The sequence below is a fragment of the Oryzias melastigma genome, linkage group LG14 (genome assembly GCF_002922805.2).
Source record: "Oryzias melastigma strain HK-1 linkage group LG14, ASM292280v2, whole genome shotgun sequence".
NCBI lineage: Eukaryota > Metazoa > Chordata > Actinopteri > Beloniformes > Adrianichthyidae > Oryzias > Oryzias melastigma.
The window spans coordinates 14,138,896-14,159,391 of NC_050525.1; the positions used below are offsets into that span (position 1 = coordinate 14,138,896).

At 38.0% G+C, this 20,496-nt stretch overlaps 3 protein-coding genes across 4 annotated transcripts in view; 2 read left to right on the top strand and 1 right to left on the bottom strand.

Annotated features, from left to right (window-relative positions):
• The window catches only part of wasf3a (WASP family member 3a), a 13,105-nt gene extending 5,217 nt beyond the window's left edge, over window positions 1-7,888 (top strand). For both annotated transcript variants that reach the window (XM_036215288.1, XM_036215287.1), the window contains exons 6-8: window positions 6,693-6,881; window positions 6,958-7,229; window positions 7,307-7,888. In XM_036215288.1, coding sequence (XP_036071181.1) covers window positions 6,693-6,881; window positions 6,958-7,229; window positions 7,307-7,464 — 619 coding nt within the window. In that variant the 3' untranslated portion in view covers window positions 7,465-7,888. The remainder of the gene's footprint in view (window positions 1-6,692; window positions 6,882-6,957; window positions 7,230-7,306) is intronic.
• Window positions 7-3,145, bottom strand: LOC112143063 (early endosome antigen 1-like). The gene has a single exon (XM_024266809.2). The coding sequence runs from the start codon at window positions 2,934-2,936 to the stop codon at window positions 117-119; it is 2,820 nt and encodes a 939-aa protein (XP_024122577.1). The 5' UTR covers window positions 2,937-3,145; the 3' UTR covers window positions 7-116.
• A 388-nt stretch (window positions 7,889-8,276) lies between the features above and the next one.
• On the top strand, window positions 8,277-15,830 carry LOC112142898 (V-type proton ATPase catalytic subunit A). The gene is made up of 15 exons (XM_024266566.2): window positions 8,277-8,488; window positions 8,946-9,043; window positions 10,390-10,518; window positions 10,639-10,853; window positions 10,926-11,063; window positions 11,139-11,290; window positions 11,630-11,792; window positions 11,998-12,106; window positions 12,644-12,766; window positions 12,852-12,966; window positions 13,575-13,638; window positions 13,718-13,921; window positions 14,665-14,759; window positions 14,952-15,123; window positions 15,209-15,830. Exons 2-15 carry the CDS (start codon window positions 8,962-8,964, stop codon window positions 15,299-15,301), a joined length of 1,854 nt encoding a protein of 617 aa, XP_024122334.1. The 5' UTR covers window positions 8,277-8,488; window positions 8,946-8,961; the 3' UTR covers window positions 15,302-15,830.
• The last annotated feature ends 4,666 nt before the right edge of the window (window positions 15,831-20,496 follow it).

The following is a 20,496-nucleotide window of genomic DNA, read 5'->3' on the forward strand; positions in this document are numbered from 1 at the left end:
CTAAACTATTTGGCTAGAGGTCCTACTTGCCTACCTTTCAGTATGCCTATTCACCTAACCCCTACCCTTAAACTAAACCCCAGCCCTATTAAAATGGACTAGTTGCACTAGTCCACTTAGTCTCCTTTTCTGTTTGTTTTGAAAAGGTTCAGAAACCTCATTCCAAGAGATTTCTTTTGAGCTTTCTTCTGCTCCTCCACCTGCAGCTGTAGTTGTTCAAGTTTTACCTTGTTGACCTTTGCAGTTTTTCTGATTTTAGCCTTTAACCTACTGACCACTGTCTTCTGGTCAGCGATTTGCTGAAGAAAGGCCATCTTTTCTTCCTGCCACTCCAGTCTTTCCTCTTCCAGCTGTTTCTGGGTCTCGGTTAAAGCAGAGGCCGTGGGTTGATGAACATTCAAGAGTTCTGTTTCCCATTGCTGCTTCTGAAACTCTAGGTCTTTCTCTACACGGAGAAAAGCAACTCTTAATTTGGCAGACTCTTTTGCTTCCAGTTCAAAACTACGTTTGACCGTCATTGTCACCATCTTCTCTTCCTGAAGTTCTGTTTTCAGTTGGGACATTTGGAGGAAGAGATCAACATTTTCCTGCCGACACTTCTCTTTTACAATTTCCACCTGCTGGTGGTGTTGCGCAAGCTTTTCCTCCATGACACAATCAAAAGTGTTTATTTCGGTGACCTTTTTCGCAATAGTGTCTTGCAGTTGTTGAATTTGCTTCTGGGCCTGGTCAAACTTTTCTGAAAGGTCCTTTTCAGCTTTTTCAAAGGTGGCACTCCTTTCCTCATGATCTTTCTTCATTTGATCAACTTTTTGTGAAAGAGCAGAGTTTTGCCTCTCCCATTGTTTTCTTTCCTTTGCCAGCTGTTTTTGCGCTTTAGTCAATGCCAGCTGATGCTCATTGATGAGACGGTCCTTTTCTTTTTCTATTTGCTGCTTGTGTTGTTGAAAATTTTTTTCAGTATCAACCAATACAGCTTTTAATTGGGCCGATTCTTTCAGCTGGTGGGTTAAGCGGTTTTCTGCTTCGTTAGCCCTGGTTTTCTCCTCTTTAACGGAATTTTCCAGCTTGGATATTTTATCAGTGAGGTCTGACATTTCCAGCTGATGCTGCTTGTCCATCTGTTGTTTTTGCTGGTCAAGCTTTTCCTTTAAGACACCATCAAAATTGTTTATAATGGTGACCTTTTTCGCAACAGTGTCATGCAGTTGTTCCATCTGCTTCTCGACCTTGGCTAACTTTTCTGAAAACTCCTTTTCAGCTTTGTCAAAGGTGGCACTCCTTTCCTCATGATCTTTCCTCATTGTAGCAATTTCTTGAGATAATTCAGAGTTTTGTCTCTCCAAATCTTTTCTTTCCATTGCCAGCTGTTTGTTTTCATTTGATAATGCAAGCTGATGCTCATTGATGAGACAATTTTTGTCTTTTTCTGATTGCTTCTTCAGTTGTTGAAGATTTTGTTCAGTATCAATCAACACAGCTTTTATCTGAGCCAATTCGTTCCCCTTCTGGACTAAACTGTCTTCTGCTTCGTTAGCCCTGGTTTTCTCATCTTGAACGGAATTTTCCAGCTTGGATATTTTGTCAATGAGGTCTGACATTTCCAGCTGATGCTGCTTGTCCATCTGTTGTTTTTGCTGGTCAAGCTTTTCCTCCAAGACACCATCAAATTTGTTTATTATGGTGACCTTTTCTGCAATAGTTTCTTGCAGTTGTTCCATCTGCTTCTCGACCTGGGCAATCTTTTCTGAAAACTCCTTTTCAGCTTTGTCAAAGGTGGCACTCCTTTCCTCATGATCTTTCCTCATTTGTGCCATTTCTTGTGAAAGTTCAGAGTTTTTTCTCTCCCATTCTGTTCTTTCCATTGCCAGCTGTTTCTTTTCCTTGGCTAAAGCAAGCTGATGCTCATTGATGAGACAGTTCTTTTCTTCTTGTAAGTTCTTCTGTTGTTGAAGATTTTGTTCTGTATCAACAAACATAGCTTTTGCCTCGGCCGTTTCTTTCACCTGCTCGGCTAAGCGTGTTTCTGCTTCGTTAGCCCTGGTTTTCTCCTCTTTGAGAGAATTTTCCAGCTGGGATATTTTATCAGTGAGGTCTGACATTTCCAGCTGATGCTGCTTGTCCATCTGTTGTTTTTGCTGGTCAAGCTTTTCCTCCAAGACACCATCAAAATTGTTTATTATGGTGACTTTTTCCGCAGATGTTTCTTGCAGTTCCATCTGCTTCTCGACCTGGGCAATCTTTTCTGAAAACTCCTTTTCAGCTTTGTCAAAGGAGGCACACCTTTCCTCATGATCTTTCCTCATTTGTGCCATTGCTTGAGAAAGTTTAGAGTTTTTTCTCTCCAAATCTTCTCTGTCCGTTTCCAGCTGGTTTTGTTGGTCAAGCAATTCCTTCAAGGTACCTTCAAGGTTGTTTATGGTCGTGACCTTTTCTGCAATGGTTGCTTGCTGTTGCTTCATCTGCTTCTCAACCTGGGCAAACTTTTCAGAAAAGTCCTTTTCAGTTTTGTCACAGGGGGCACTCCTTTCCTCATGATCTTTCCTCATTTTAGCAATTTCCTGAGAAAGTTCAGAGTTTTTTCTCTCCCATTCTGCTCTTTCCATTGCCATCTGTTTCTTTTCCTTTGCTAATGCAACCTGATGCTCATTGATGAGACAGTTCTTTTCTTTTTGTAATTTCTTCTGTTGTTGAAGATTTCGTTCTGCATCAGCAAACATAGCTTTTACCTTGGCAGATTCTTTCACCTGCTTGGCTAAGCGTGTTTCTGCTTCGTTAGCCCTGGTTTTCTCCTCTTTGAGAGATTTTTCCAGCTTGGATATTTTGCCAGTGAGGTCTGACATTTCCAGCTGATGCTGCTTGTCCATCTGTTGTTTTTTCTGGTCAAGCTTTTCCCTCTTTTCATCCATTCCTTGATTTTGTCTTTCCGACTCCATAGCTCCTTTGCGCTGGTTTTAGCTTTAGGTGGCTTTAGGTGACCTGGTTCGCTTTGGGACTTGTGACTTGGCAATCGACTGCAAGAATCCGTGGATCAGGGTTTTTTACCATTTCGTTGATGGCAGAAGATGACCTATAGTGATGCAAAGTGAGTCAGAACGTGTTAATGTGACATCATAAAGTTATGTCATGACATAATTTCATGATGTCATATTATGTATAACAACATGATTTCATGTATGATGTCACAACATAATGATGATGTCATAACATGACATCATAGCATGACCCCCCCCCTTCCCCCACTGCTCTGGGGGGAGGGGGAGACAGGTTAACTTCTTGTCTAAACAAAATAAAATGACTATTCCCTTAGAATATCTGATAGCTGGCAGTACATAATTGTTTATTGCTTGGATCTTGTTCTTGCCCTCTCAGGACTTGTTATCATAGTTATCCATCTTTCTTCCGTACATTTTTTTTCTGTCCATTTCTCTTCAACCCCTTCACCTATTCAGGTATCAAAAATATTCAGTTCTTTTAGGAGATTGATGCTTGAAATTTTGAACTTCATAACTCTTTAACCAGCTACCACTTTGCCATTGTGTCCCTCACAGAAAAAGTCTTTATATCAAAATGTAGGTATTCTTCTTGGCTTTCAGGAAATACAACTTAGAAAAACTTAACAAGGTAGTTTTTTTTTATTTTTTTTACAGCAACTCCAAATATCAGCAAAAAGTGATGACTCCACTCATTGACCCCAACGCATTTTTGGCAGAAAATATTTTTGAAAGATGTTTGTTTTTGACTTGTGATTATTGATGTATACATGGACATAAAAACATGAAACCCATTAGTTTTTAGTCCATCGTCTCTGGATTCTGACGGTGTTTTTACTTTTACTCTGAGTAAAACGGTTGAAAAGATACAAGCTTTGTATTTCAAGGGGAAAAAAGGACGCAGCCGCACGGCTCCCTCTGTGTACTCGTTGCCATGACGACCCCGGAACACTCCCTTTCACACACAGTCATCTGCAGGCTTTCCAAAAGCAGTCAACAGGTCTTTTAAATCTGTTTTTTTTTTTTTTTTTTGGCAAATTTGTGCTGTAAATGCATTACAAATCTACCAAATTACTCACGTCTGACCTGACTTCAGTTTGTGTGAGTTAATTTAAGTAAATTATATATATATATATATATATATGTGTATATATATATATATATAATTTACTGTCTCTGAGAAATAATTAAATTAAATTGAATAGGATATAAACATATATATATATATATATACATATATATGTTTATATCCTATTCAGAGACAGTGCACATTAAAAGCATTATATGCAATGACCCAGTATTAGCCCAGCGGCTATTTTTCATCTATTGTCCCTGGACAGATAAAGGAGCCACAACGAAAATTTGCGGAGACTTCCGCCAATTGGAGATCCATACCCATCCAAATCACTTCTGATCATGCTTTATAAACATTTATTAAATCACTTTGGAGTATTGCTTAACATACAGATTTTTTTTGTTTTAGTTCAGAACAATAGACTGTGTACTTTTCATGAGGCCTTTGAACCAGGAGCGCGCTCCTCCAAAATGAGTAAAGTGTGAGAGGACTCTAGAATCTACCGGTTTCATTAAACACCTGGTCTTGGTGTGATTATCCTCCTTGAATATTAAGATATTTTTGAGTTGGTTTGGAGTCCGCTGATGCCAGTTCTCCATGGAGGCTCGCTGTGTGTGCCTGCGCCGGCACACGCGCGCCTGTGTGTGCTCTTCATCTCCTCTCCCCTCCTGGGGAATTATCAAGCACCTTCTGATGGTTTAGGGATGAAATGCATAACAGATGCAAGCACAGCTTATAGTGACAAGAGGGTTGGCCGTGGGGTGGCCACTGGGGTGGCCATGTGTCGGCCAAGGGTGGCCACGGCCACCCCTGGCCACCCCCTGCTGGCGCCACTGCATTTATGACCAGTGATGTTACATAACAATTCATAAAACCCCCTAGGAGGCATTTCTTTTTGTAGCTTGCAGTAAAAGTGCTTTTTTCAAAATTTCAAGATGGCGGCATCTTCCTAAGGTCAAAGGTCAAAGAAACTCGTTGTAGACTTAAGCTATGGACGTGATTCTGAAATTTCGTGAAAATCGGGCAAAGAAAGGTGCTGTTTTCCCATACTGTTGAAAAACACGAAAATCGCCATTTCTCCGACTTTGCCACAAGATGACCGCCAAGCCGTAAGTCGTGTGGCCATCCCATAATAATTTCAAATGTTCTAGGGCTTATCCCCAACACGTATCATTGGCCTTTGTTTGCGCATTTCGAATTATATTTTATTTATTTATTTATTTATTTTTGGCCCCATAAGCGATTTTCGGCCCATTCATTTTTTTGACGAGAAAAAAATATTCTACAATTTTCCCTAGGTGTGTGGAAGTTTTCAGGACTTTGAGTATGTGGCGGGGGTCAAATTTAAGCGAACTGGTTCCGTAAGAAAGCGGAAGAATAAAAACAATGTGGTCCTTGCAGTCAGTAGACTGCTGCTGCGAGCCATAATAACTTTTGCAGCAAATTTGTCCAATATTGACTAAATAAACACTAAAAGAAACAAATTAGGAGAAATAAAAATAAAAAAAAACACTCAAATTTCTCACATACTGGCAAATGAACAAGAATGTCACTTTTTGAAACAAAAAATAAAAAATTGTGGTTATAAAGATTGAGAAGTGGCAGAAAAATGCTTGGATGTGCCATGATTTTGTTGGGTTTGTTGTCTCCATTAAAACCTAAGGATTTACAGAAGTATTTGAAATTACATTATTTTTTTCAGTATATTTACCCTTTTATTGTTGTGAAAAATGGCGTTTATTTAGTCTAACTCATTTCAACAGTTATTATAAGCCAGTAAAGAGGATTTTTCATCAATGGAAAAATGTATTTTTCATTTCATAAGTTTGAAAATCTAGAATACAAATTGTTTGTACTTGTTATATCTGCTAATGGAAGTAGTAGAATTAGTTTTAGTACGTTTTTTAAAAGAAAAAGTGATGTCCTGCTCTTTTAAGACATAATTACGTCTTGAAATCAAATAAAAACTTAAATATTTTGGTATAAAGCTCTGGTATTTTAGAAATTTCACATTTTTAAAATAAATATGTCTTAAAAATTACACAAATTAAATCAAATTTTCCCGTTTCCTTAAATAAAGCAAGTGTATTTCTTAAAATAAGAACATTCAGCATTAAAATTGTGTTTAAAAACATCAGAGATATTGATTACAATAGGATGTTTTTAAGGTCAAATGACTCTATTGTCTTGACACAAGTAATTCCATCCAATTGAAAAGTTACTGGGTTATTTTAAATACTTGAAAATATTTAATATTTCTTAACAGTACTCTAGAAATTAGAAAAAAAAAATATTAGGAGAGATTTTGCTGAGTACCAACCTATCAGTGAACACTAATCCCAAAGGCTGATAGTGTCGAGAATCCAGAGAGAAAATTTAAAATAATGTTTGCCTTTCTAATTGATGCAAAAAAGCAGTCCAGAATGGTCAGAATTTTTGAGAGAAATTATGCATTTTTGTTCTAACACCTATTCAGATGTAAAAACTTGATCTGTCAAAAGAGGTGTACAATTGCTCAAGATAAATCAGACACAACTTGGCATCAAATTTCTTAAAATAAACCTCTGCTTTGAATCTGTTTTGACTAGGAACTGTGTGAACTCTTCTTGTTATTGCTCCTTCAGGCCTGAGCTCCTGGGCTACCCCGTCCCTCCGGTGCCAGCACAGGTTGCTGCCAACTGTGATGGCGTTCCTAGGAATGCCCAGCCCTCACCGCCAGTGGAGCATGAATACCACAGCATTGATGTCAACTACAAGAGAGTGACCTACGCAGATCAGATGGATGCTTCCGTTTGTCCACCAGCAGAGTACCAGTATGTCATGTTCAATAATCACATATTTAAATTGACAGAGTTTACACTAACATTCACTCCCTCTGCTGTCAAACAGCTCGATCACTCCACTTCCTGTCTCGGCCCCGCCCATCCCATCAGCAAAAACAGCCTTTGGTTTTCCTCTGGCCACACCAACTCCTCATAATGGAGGTTTACCTGTAGGCCCAGGATGCCCACTCCCACCTGTACCTCCACCCATCCCACCACCTCCATCTCTCCCCTCTCCAGCTGCACTCTCACACCTGCCCGGACACATAGAAGGAAGCAGGATGGAAACTAAACCAGTGAGAGATGCCAGAAGCGATCTGCTGTCTGCCATCCGCATGGGTGAGTCAGTGTCTCTGCCTCTGCTTCGTGGACATGTTGAAGAGTCTGACTAAACACAATGCATGCTCCTTCTGCAGGAATCCAACTGAAGAAAGTTCAAGAGCAGCAGGAGCAGCAAAGCAAGCAGGAGCCAGTAGGGAATGACGTGGCAACCATCCTTTCCCGCCGAATTGCAGTGGAATACAGCGACTCCGAGGAGGATTCTGACCTGGATGAAAACGAGTGGTCGGACTAATCTGCTTGAAGAAGGAAAAAAATAAAGTGTAGTGAAGCACTCCTGCACTTTTATTGATATGGACATAATAAAGCTGCAAAAGTTCACCTTTGTTAGGAATAAAGAAATTATTCATACTTAAAATTAATAGAAAAATATTTAATTTTACGGTTGTCTGTGATTAATAATTTGTCTTTTATTTTCAGTAATATTTTCACAAACCTCATCTCTGTTAGGCAGCTATACCCCAGCAACAAGATCTCCTTCCCCACTACAAAAAACAGAAATAAATAATATATGAAGTGATTCAATGTTGCAGCTTCTTTGGTTTCTGGTTCTTTGACTCCTATTTCATGGTTGTCTGAAACACTAGATAAGTGCAAAGACACCTCAATTCAGAACAATTTTATTCTAAAAAGTGGGAAAAATAAAATAGGTATTTTTATAACGTCAGAACTTAACATTTTATGAGAATTGCTGGAAATTTCTCAATTTCTGCCTATATGTATTATTTCTCACAAGTTATTAAATGTGTGTGAAAAAGACTGACGTTTTTCTTTTTTCAATATTTGCACATTAAAAAATCAGATTGATTTACCATCATTGTTCAGCTTTAATTGTTTGAAATCAACTGTCTTATTTTTTGATTTCTGATTAGGTTACGAATTTTGTCTACTTGTGTCAATTACCTTTGAAATCCTAAGAAAAATATATTTATCTTAAGTTTTTTGTTTTTATAAAGTTGAAAAAAGGATTTTAAAACATTTAAAACATAGTTTTTCACTTGAACTTCCACCTTTTGACCAGCAGTGAGTAGTAGTGCGTCACTTTAAGTGGTGGGGGAAAATAACACGGAACTCGAAACTGTAGAACACAAGACGCCATTTTGGTTTCAAAAAGAACGCTTCTGCGACTAGCCAAAAGCCCATGTTAGACCCACAATGGAGTCAGTTTCCTATCCGAACAGCTTGCTGCTCGGCAGGTGACAAAACAAGCTCCTCCCCAGCTCCGTCAAAGGAGACGAACCTGTACAAAAAGATAAAAGGTGAGGTTGTTGTTGTTTAACACTATCTTACATTAGTTTTAGAGTAAGTTTACTTATTCTTTGTCGGGTTATTTCGTGTCACTTTGTTTATTTAGTATAAGTGTAGAGTGTTGATGACGCAGCGCTAGTCTTTGCTTTGCTAGCTTGTCACCTGACTTAAACACTCACAAATCAGCTTTACTGTCAGTGGTAGCTCCTGTAAACCATTAGTGCCATCTGTTTTGTGATTAAACTCCCCAAAAAAACAACACGTATTCACATTTTTCCTCCAGTTACTGTGTTTGAAAAATATGTTAAAGTTTTCCTGCTGCTGACGCGGAGTTAGCTTGTAAATCTATACCCCGTTCGTTTTGTTTTATTATTAATGGTCGACCTTAAACTTTTGCTTACAAACCTGTTAGATTTTACTCGAATTGTTGAGGAATAATTGATTTTGACGATTTAATGAACGTTGCAGGATATAAACGAACAGGATGGACACTTCAAAACTCCCCAAAGTCCAGGATGAAGAGCGAGAAAGCCAGTTTGGATATGTGCATGGAGTTTCAGGACCAGGTCTGCTACATGATTTCTTTCAGCTGCTATAACTTATTATTGACTGTTTACTACTATATATATATCTGGAGTTGTCATCTTAATGCATCCAGTAGGACTAAAGATGAGCCATCTGGGGAACAAGTGCATCATGGACCAGATCAATTATTTAAAGTCCCACTCTGATCACCTTTAGTAAAAGTGGTTCCAGTGATCTTTTGATTATGGTTATGTCTTAAAATAATAAAAATAAAACCTGTGTCATTTTCTAAGACAGTTTCCGCAGAGTAGTCCATTATAAATTCGCCTCTGAGTTATTGACAACCCCGCCTCCCTTTCCCACTACCCATTTGTGAAAACTATCAGTTTACATGTTTCCCTGCTAGCTTACAGCCCATGATATCACCAACTTAGCATTAGCGGTGCTACAAAAATGACAAGCAATATTGTACCTATCCAGGTGTGCAGTTTTGGGCCAGATACTTCCTCAGACGAGGAAAACAAAGACATACATGGATCTGTTTGTCTCTAAGTGGATGCATTAGAATGGAGCTGAGCAGGGAGCTTGTATCCTTTTCTTTGCAACAAATATGCTCTTTTATTCAAGCGGTATTTTTGCATCTGCTCATAACAATTTGAATAGATACATTCTCAAAGTGAAATTTTAAGCTTCATTTTCTATATAAACGTCCTGACACATATGAGAAAAATGTCACAATAACATGATATTGTCCCTCGCCAATGAAAATCCAGTTTTTGTAAAGTGTTTTTGTCGTATTTCTTTATTTGAATTATTTTGAATCAATTCCAGACAAAAAACGCATTTTGAAAGAGCTTGTAGTAGTGATGTAGGTGATGCATTTGGCATATTTTTTGGTGAAATATGAAACAATTTTGTCTGCTGCTTAATATGCCAAAAGACTGTGGCTGTTTTCAAGGAATTCCATGTCAACAGACTGAGACAAAATTCACAGTATTTTGTAAAAAAATATTTAGATGTATTTGTTTTCTATGAAAAAAAGTAAAGCACATCATTCAATAAAATGTTAATTAAATAATGGAGGATGCTGGGAAGCGGGGTGGGCTTGCTTCACACCAACAGTCCCACCTACAATTCAGAGGCAAATTTCTGACAAACTTCTTCTGTTTTGCAGAAACTATGTCCTAAAAAACTACACAGGTTATTTGATTTTGGCTAAAAACGACATAATCCTTAAAAAAAGACCACTGGGAACGCTTTTACAATAGATCAAAAGAATGTCGGAGTACGACTTTATAAATACTAAAAACCGCAATTTCATCAGAATGGGTCTTTAAGTGTGTTCTGCCCAAAAATTATTTTATTTATTTATTGTTGTTTTTAACAGTGGTAACAGCAACTGCCATGGCTGGAGCTGCCATGTACGAGCTGGTTCGGGTCGGACACAGTGAGCTGGTGGGAGAAATCATCCGTTTAGAAGGCGACATGGCAACCATCCAGGTCTACGAGGAGACTTGTATCCTTTCCACTTCCATAAAATTCCTCTAAAGTTGGACATTTAACGCAGGTTGATGTAGGTTGTGGAAACAGGATTCAGTTTTGTAGCTTTGAAGTCTCCTTAGCGTTTTTGCTGCAGCTGGTGTGTCTGTCGGCGACCCTGTCCTTCGGACCGGGAAACCCCTCTCAGTGGAGCTGGGTCCAGGTATCATGGGATCCATCTTTGATGGGATCCAGCGTCCGCTCAAAGACATTAACGACCTCACCCAAAGTATCTACATTCCAAGAGGCGTAAACATTGGATCTCTGAACAGAGACCTCAAATGGGAGTTTTCTCCCGGTCAGAACCTGCGGGTGAGGACTGCGTCAGGTGAATTGACGTTGCTGACTCCTAAACTCTTTTGATACATGTTCTGTTCTCCTCAGGTTGGGAGTCACATTACAGGTGGAGACGTATACGGCTCAGTATTTGAGAACTCCTTGATCAAGCACAAGCTGATGCTCCCGCCCCGCAACCGAGGCACAGTCACGTACTTGGCCCCACCAGGGAACTACGACCTTTCTGTGAGTGCTGCTCACTGCACAACTTTCCTGGATTTGATTAAATCTGACATGTTTTAACATTTTTTTTCCACCAAGGATGTAGTTTTGGAGCTCGAATTTGAAGGCATTAAGGAGAAGTTCACCATGGTGCAAGTGTGGCCAGTACGGCAAGTGCGGCCAGTAACGGAAAAGCTACCCGCCAATCATCCTCTGTTGACTGGGCAGAGGGTCCTCGATGCGCTCTTCCCGTGAGTATTCCTCTGAGGAAGTGATGCTCTTATTTCAGATTTAAGATGCATATGCATATATGTGACATGTGACAATACTAGGGCTGTCCCTTTAACGCATTAATCGCGATTAATTAATTACAGGCATTTTAGCTTTTTAGTTTTGTTTTGATCTTTTACTGCACCACAATGCCACAAATTTAAATAAAATACCTAAAAAGTAATTATTAGGTTTAAAATCAGTTAATTCGATAAATTAATTACAGTACACGATTAATTAATCGCACAAAAAATTAATCACATGACAGCACTAGACAATACAGGAAATAAACTTTTGCTAATTTTGCTGCTTGACCACAGATGTGTTCAGGGTGGCACCACAGCGATACCTGGAGCCTTCGGATGTGGAAAGACCGTGATCTCACAGTCGCTGTCGAAGTACTCGAACAGTGATGTCATCATCTATGTCGGCTGTGGAGAGCGTGGCAACGAAATGTCTGAAGTTCTGCGGGATTTCCCTGAGGTAGAGACAATTTTAACGTCCCTGGGCAGCAGTAGTACAACAATAGTTTTAAAGTTCATCATTTAATGCCTCCTTTACGTCTGTTCCAAAAAAAATGTGTTACAAATTATTTTGCTATATATTTTTTCCTAATTAGAATTGCATAACTTTATACTTTTAATTTTTCTTATTTTTATTAGTATTTATTTGTGCTCCTGTCCAACAGCTTACAATGGAAGTCGATGGTAAAGTGGAGAGCATTATGAAGAGAACGGCTCTGGTAGCAAACACATCCAACATGCCTGTGGCTGCAAGAGAAGCCTCCATTTATACAGGTACCGCTCTCACCGGGAGCAGTCATACTGGAGGTTTCAGCAAATCTCTGAACTAATTTCCCTGGTATTATCTAATTTTCATTATTTCTTACATTGTGTGTTAGTTTTTCATAATTTGTAAACACAATGACATCCAAAAAAGCCAAGTTTGCCTTCCTGAAACACCAAACGTACAGTGCTCACAAACACTACCATGTACTGTATGATCATGTGACTTCTTGGGATGAAACATAGCTATGTTAGAACATTTAAAACATGTTCAACAGAACTTTTTATGTGTAAACAAACTTTGAAGTGACTTTCGGACCACTACAACATCAGCCTTAGCAAGAAAGTGTGCTATGTAGGATGACAAATAGAATTTAAATCACTTTGGCATTTTATTTTGAAGTATTTTGCTAGAAAGACGAACAATGCGCCTAGCTCCAAAAGACATCTTTTAAACTCCAAATACTCTATTTCCATATAAACAATAGCCCACTGCCCCAACTAGAATGACTGAGCGGCCATACTCATCCCATCACCGTATCTCTGCAGGGATCACTCTGTCTGAATACTTCCGAGATATGGGCTACAACGTGAGCATGATGGCCGACTCAACCTCTCGATGGGCCGAAGCTCTGAGAGAAATCTCTGGACGACTGGCTGAAATGCCCGCTGGTGAGTTTACCACTAATACCTGGTTTATGTGAAAAGTTCTACAGGAGGGGTTGTGTGAACTGTTGTTAATGTTGGGACTCCACAGACAGCGGGTATCCAGCTTACTTGGGCGCCAGACTGGCCTCGTTTTACGAGCGCGCCGGCCGCGTAAAATGTCTAGGAAATCCTGAGCGGGAGGGCAGTGTCAGCATTGTCGGAGCGTGAGTTCCTCTAAACTTCTTCCTTTTTTGTCCTATTTAGCAAAAAAATATTATATCAATTTAGTTTGTCACACTAAGCTGCTACCTTTTTTGTATTTTGGTTTTAATGAGTCTAAAATATTTTACATATCTGAATATGATATTTGTTGCTATTTCTTTATTTTTATGGAGTTTGCCTTTTACTGAAAAAAACAGGAAACTGTTTATAGTATTTAAAAACAGGAACTCTTTCTAAGTCAGCAGCAAAAAAAATATTGTACTCAGCCGGCTTCTTCTATAAGTAGGAAGTTCTTTCTAAGTTCTTTCTCTTTATATGACAGCTAATTGGTCATATTTGTATATGAATAATTTTCCATATAAGCTCATTATTTCACCCTATATACAATCAAACCCCTTTATGTAGAAATCTGTTATTTGTCACATTTTATTCATATTTCTAATTTTATATATATATATATATTATCATATTTCAACTAAAGTCACTTTACAGTCTGCTTTTTGTTACTATTTCTTGGCTACTGTTTTATTTATGTCTCCTGTTTATGCTGCTGAGTCCACGTTTTTCTTCAGTGGTTTTTATCTATTTTATGGCTGCTTATTTTTGGTAGTGTGTCGCCCCCTGGTGGAGACTTTTCAGATCCTGTGACTTCAGCCACATTGGGAATTGTCCAGGTGAGTGGTGGATTTTAGTCAAACCTGTGTGTGTGTTTTGCTTTTTGGCCTCTCAAGCCTTTTTGGTTTGTTTTAGTAGGTTTTCTGGGGATTGGACAAGAAGCTGGCTCAGAGGAAGCACTTCCCCTCCGTCAACTGGCTCATCAGCTACAGCAAATACACCCGCGCTCTGGATGAGTACTACGACAAGCATTTCCCAGAGTTTGTCCCGCTCCGAACCAAAGCCAAGGAGATTCTTCAGGAAGAGGAAGACCTGGCTGAAATTGTGCAGCTTGTAGGGAAGGTAGGTCAGGCTAAAACTGTCACCATGGAAACAGAAATATTAGTTTAGGAGCAGAAAAGACAGGAAATAAAAGAGGAAACTCTTGGACTAAATTTGACTTTAATAAGAAACTTACTATATAATGAATAATTAATATGAAAGTCAATTAGTAGATTACTTATTTGAAATGTAAAAACATGTTTTCACCTCATATAGTGACTGGAAATTGAATAAAATATTTTTTTATTTCTTTTGGGACATACATTCAACATGTTGCATTATAAAAGCTTTAATTTAGTGTTCCCTCGTTTATCTTTGGAGCTACGTTCTAAAAATAACCTACAGTAGGCAACATTTGCAAGGTAGTGATCTTTATTTTTTACAATTATAGATGTTTGAAGACAGTAGAACACACTTTATACAATTTTATCAGACAAACATTTTCATACTTTTGTCATCTAAACTCTCAAGTTCAAATCTTCTCAAAAAATAAGTTCTGCACTTCAGAGTCACACTTCTATGATCAAAGATTTATGTAAATATGGTGAGCTAAACACATTCTGTGCAGAAAACTTGGCTCAGAGGAGAATGATTGACAGGATTTACAGCCAATCAGGAAGCAGAATTATTTGCACCGTATAAAAAAGGAAAAAAGCATGCTAAATTGCACTAAAAATAATATAAGTATAATAATATTTGAGTAAATAATCTATTTATGTGACAAATGCATGATGAGAAAAACTAATAATCTCTTTTGTTTACAGGCTTCTCTTGCTGAAACGGATAAAATTACTCTGGAAGTCGCTAAGCTCATTAAAGATGACTTCCTGCAGCAGAATGGTTACACCCCGTATGACCGGTGAGGCCAACTCAACTAACACTACAACAACATTTTGACAACACACCTGTTGTATAGCAACATCCATGATTTCATTTGGAACAGAAAAACAAGAAAGCACAGACTTGGTATTGCGTGTCTGCAAATGTTTTCCTTCACCGGATCATTAAACAAAAGTTGAATGTTCACTCTTTCTCTTGACGTTCTGCCCAGGTTCTGCCCCTTCTACAAAACCGTTGGCATCCTCTCAAACATGATTTCATTCTACGACATGGCTAGACACGCCGTGGAGTCCACAGCCCAGAGTGACAACAAGATCACCTGGGCTATGATCAGGGAACACATGGGAGAGATCCTGTACAAAATCAGCTCCATGAAGTTCAAGGTACTCCGCCTTTCTCGTATCGTCTTGTTTGCTTTAACACAATTCATGGGTTTATTTAACTCAACATGGCCACCATATTTTCCAGGACCCTGTCAAAGACGGTGAAGCAAAGATTAAAGCTGACTTTGCTCAGCTGCTGGAGGATATGCAGAACTCCTTCCGGAGCTTGGAGGAATGATCCGGAATGCTCTCTGTAGAACCCTGGTGCTGCGTTTAAGTGCAGATTATTGACCCTGCGTTCTGAATTTCAGTCTTTGTCATCAGAACTCCTGCATTCCTCTGTTTGCATACATTCTTCAACCCTCACAGATTAGTTTGTTGGTTGGTTTGTTCATTTTTGACATCTTTACTTTTGAAAACAACACAACAGCTTGTTTCATTTAAAGCCTCAGAACAACACGTTGATTGTGCTGTGAGCCCAATCAAGGCCTGCACTCAAACTTAACCCTGAAAAGCTGCAAGGAGTGAAAAATGATGTTTAAATGCACTGAGACGAGACTGTGATCAGTGCAGGTTATTAAAAAGGGACATTAACTGTGGAGATGAAGGCATTCCTCAAACTCTTACCTCTAGTGCAAAGATGATCATGTGGACTTGATTGAAGATATCAAATGTTGTAATCTTTTAGTCTGTGTTTTAAAGTCTTATTATATTCCCTCTTTCTGTAAATAAAAACAATGAACTGATTAAACTGTGTCAAATTCTAACTATTATTGTACTCTATTTATGATTCTGGAGGTTAAATCTTAGTTCATGATTCACAGTAAAATGTTCAAGTATTACAACTGTCGTATTTTCTGAGTATAAGTTGCATTCTTTTGGATAATTTGACCAGCAGTGCGACTCAAACTCAGATGTGATTTATATGCAATTTATTTAAAATTAAATTGGTTTGTGTTTATTTTCCCACTAACAACCACTAGAGGGCACTGTGTGCAGCGGTATTTGCTTCTGACAGCAACTCAGAAGAAAAAGTGCCTGTCTCAGCAGGGTTATTCAAGAGTTACAGAGGATGAAGAATTCAATAGATTATTGCATCTATGACTTATACTTCGGATCAATTTATAGTCCAAAATTATGAAAGCTCACATGATTGGTTGAGGAGATGACTCAGTGTGTTGGCTAAAATCCACTAATGATTTCAACTTTGGTTCTAATTTATTGCTTTTTATAGTTATTTTATATAACAGGGTCAAAACTGACCCTAACACCAGAAATTTAACCAGAGCATTTTAGATTGAAAAAAATTAAAAATAGAATTTTTTTCGAATCAGGGTTCCTGACAACGTTAAAAAACCTTGATGGAATAAATTTATTTCATGTGATTCTTTAATGCAATTCAAAATTAAAACGGGTCGGTGCAACCCTACAAAACTAACGTTAAACTCCAGCACTATGTTAAAACAGTTGCAATTAAGGGATTTGTGCAGTAGTCTTTTCAACTTATAAACTATATTTAATTTGATTCTATCTTATAGGGTAATTTTATGAGAGGGAACTTTTTTTTTCTTTCAAAATAAAATTAAAATACAGAGTGATTTTAAACCATATTTAATAACGGCGGAGAGTTTCTAGGATTTATCATTACACTAGCAATTAATTGTAATCATTTTTGGAATCAGGTTTTTTTATTCAAAATACATGGATTACACAATACTTGATTAGTATCAACGATTTAGCTCTAAACTCAGTTTAAAAAGAAATAACAAAAAAAGGCGCAGAATGAATTTCCTATTTGTGTGTTCAGGTGTACTTTTTTATTTTGTTCAAGAATCCTCACTAAGTTTCCCTAATGAGACTTGTCTATCAGTTCTTGAAGATTTTTTTACTTCCCCTCCCAGACGACCCTCTCCAGTCTTTTATCAGCCTCTGAATTTACTCACCACACGTTGCTGCATATGCAGCAGCCTGCAGATGTGTAATCTTCAGCGCATGGTGGTTAGTTTAGCGCTGACCCACCATTCCATCCCTCAAATTGGCTTAGAGCTGTTATCTCAGGTTCCGGCCTCCATTAAGACTAATGGAAGCAAACCCCAAGGAGTTGGAGCTGCCTCTCTTTCCTGCATTGATTCATTTAGTCAAGACATGCACATGCATTAAAAGGCTGTAAAAGCTCAGAATATACTTGTCTTAGAATATAATGCACTCCTGTTCTCAAGTTAAAATGAGTGATAGTCAATGTGTGTAAAAGAGGCATAGTTGCAGATTGGTTATGTGGTGTGAAAAGTTAGGTAAAGGTTCAGACGTTCAGGGAAAATAAGTACTTTTGCCTTCTATTTATTTGACATGTCATTGACAGAAAGTGAAAATATATGTGTGTTTAAATAAAAGCATTAGTGAATTCAATTAGCTTTTTACAACATCAAAAGCTAAAAAAATGTGGTGCAGTTCCATTTAGAGTTATACTTGGGGTTCCTCAGGGCTCCGTTCTTAGCCCACTCTGCTGCCACAAAAATGACCCAACCCACCCACTGTGGTTATCAGAGTTTTTTATAATGCAATGCAATCAAAGAGATGTTAAAAGTACAAGCAGACATTAGTTTAGTGGACTTGACCACACATGCACACTCATGCAGGACGTTTTAAGTGTAAGCGGCGTGGTCAGATTGCTTATAGGAAGAAATCTGAGCCCTGAGGGTGGAGCTGCCCTGCAGATCATTGCTCACTCTCTCATCTATGAGTGCCTGTCATGTTTCTCATGCACACCCTCATCCAGCTCATTGTGGACTCTAACAGATGCAGCAGAAAGCTATGGAAGGCTCCGGCAGTTGAAATAGCTCCTATATTTACCAAGCACGCTGCCAAGCAGAAGTTTGCAAGAGCACAACCTGTAAACTATTTGTTGTTATCTGAGAAAGAGGTCCTTTGAGAAAGCGAGATGCTTGATGCAATTCAATACTGAGCCACTTGTCAGGAGGAATTAAAAGTTGCTCGCTCTGGGGACTCCACCGTGGGAATCCAAGAAATGACAACCATCTCACTGCTCTAACGCGCTGTCAAAGGCGTCTCCAGCAGGGCAGAAACGGTCATTTTGATTTTTTTACAAAACAATTGATTGATGAGAAACTGGGCTATCCTTTTTTTGCTTGAAACATTGACAAAAGAAGATTTTTGACCAAAGGAATCCTTTTCTGTAGAATTTTTATCCTTCATTAAGTATCACCAAACTTTCTCCTTGAATCAGGTCATCTTACTTTGTGACTTTAAAGGTAAGTAAACTTAAAAAAATTACATTTTGTGAATACTTCTCTTTTCCACACTCTATAGGACTTTAGAAGGTTTATCATTTTTGGTAAAATTAGCTACATCGTTTGATTCAGTCATTTAAAAGTAAAACATAAGAGAAATCAGGATCAACTGACTAACAATCTTAATCCTCAATAAAATGTGAGTAAACCACAGATTAACAGCAAATCAGGGCAGAATACTAAATTTTACCCACAATGTCTCAAGAAAACCTACATGGCAGTACTTTAGCTGGCCCAGATAGTCGATCCCTGCAGACACAATGGCCTTGTTGGAACAAATTGCATTCTAAACTCTTGAGATTTAATGACCAAAAAGTTTCTGATTATCCTTCTATAACACTATCTTAAAATGGGTTGCATATTTGAAGATAATCCAATGGAATTATTAACAACCTGTTTAAAATAATCATCATTATCGCCTGTTTTTACATGTTAGTACCTTAATCAAGATACAATATGCTGTATTGTCAAAAAAAATCCCCCCTCTTATTACATCAGAGGATTTTTATATTCGCTTTTCCACATCTACCAAAGAATGAACAGTTTGATTTCAAATAATCTAGAATTGCAGTTGAAGACATGATTGACCGGAAACAAGTAAATTATTCACTTCTCTTAGTTTTTGTCTCTCAGAGGGATTGTTGCCCTGAAAATATTTGAGCTCATCCAGACTGTTGAGACAAGACTGACATCTGAGCCATCAGAACTTTTTAAGACCAATTAAGATCATTGTCGTGCTTGGAGAACCAGCAGGAACATTAAAAAAGCAACTTAATCTTTAGTTGTAATCCAACGTACCAAAATAATATTCCCTCTGGCCGCAGCAGCAAAACAGAGCTGCTGTTGTGTTTCTGTGACAACTGTCTTCGCCTTTCTTCTGCTGAGAAACTCATTAAGGCTCAGTCTCATCTGACCTCAAAGACCGACCTGGTGTTTTCAGAGGTTTCATATATTCAGGTAAAAGTTTAAAATCCAGGTCACCCACAATCATCAATAAAATAATGACAGCTAAATCAGGAAATAAGAATAATTTCAGATTCATGTATTCCCAAAAAGTCAATAATTGTTTCATTTTAATGTTTTTTTTCTTATAAAAGAAATAATTTTTGTAAGGATGGAGTAAAGAGACAGTGATTAGACTTCCCTAGTAAACAAAAGAACAAAACACGACTTTGTGTCTGAGTTTTAAGCCTTAGAGTCTCTCTTAGTCGAGAGTCCAAGTGAAATCAGTTCAGAATTTAATTATTTCCTTATAATTTAACTGTGGTTTGAATATAAAATCAATATTTCCATAGTTTTATGTTGAAAGGTTGCATACAATCCAATCCAAATTTTAACCAAACAAGGAATTTTTGATTTTTTTAAATCTGAAATTGACCTTAAATCTTATTGTTTGTGCTTCTTACAATAAGAGCAGGCAGTCCTATTTAAGTAATTGTTCCAGTAAATAAGAGTATAAAACATTATAATTAAAGTATTTTTTAATGATTGTCTTTGTATTCTTGGTAATTCAGTTTGTATGATTAATGAGGGCGCTCTGCGTTGAAGCGACAGCTTGTGAATCTCAAAGTTATCTTTAGCAGGTCATTATGAAATGGGAGAAGTTGAAGCCTCCAGAGCCAGACGACCCCATGTGTTGCTGTGACTGTGACATCTTCTGGAGCAGATGCTGCTGTGACTGTGACGGCCTGGATCAAGCCTTCAGCAGGTATGAGGACGTAGACACAGCCACACAGCCTGCTTCACGTTATATGAAGGAGTGTTTGACTTAAAGAGAAACTCAAGTTGTACATGACCTCCAATTACCTTAGATACGAAAAACAAAATGCTACTAGAGCTGTGCAGGAGGACTTTCAGTGTTTTTGTGAATTTGCTTTTTAGGAACAGTGCTTCTAGAAACACTGAAATAAGAAGCTGCAGCCTTACTGAACGACCTCAGGTTCACTGGTGAAACTTTTCTGAGTTTCTTTTGCTTTCGCTGATTATGGATGAGCAAAAAAAAAAACACAGAAAAGCACAACTCATGTTCCTAGTTTTGCAAAAACATAAAATATTTTTTTTAAATATTTGTAAAGAGAGCAATAAATGAAACAATACATTTCAAAACTTATGATTAAATCTTTAG

Excerpts from the sequence above, each read along its gene's own strand:
- LOC112143063 (XM_024266809.2), bottom strand. The coding sequence starts at position 2,936 with ATGGAGTCGGAAAGACAAAATCAAGGAATGGATGAAAAGAGGGAAAAG.
- LOC112142898 (XM_024266566.2), top strand. The coding sequence starts at position 8,962 with ATGGACACTTCAAAACTCCCCAAAGTCCAGGATGAAGAGCGAGAAAGC. Across the intron at positions 11,291-11,629 it reads GTCCTCGATGCGCTCTTCCC|ATGTGTTCAGGGTGGCACCA; the intron begins GTGAGTATTCCT and ends GCTTGACCACAG. Across the intron at positions 14,760-14,951 it reads GGTTACACCCCGTATGACCG|GTTCTGCCCCTTCTACAAAA; the intron begins GTGAGGCCAACT and ends CGTTCTGCCCAG.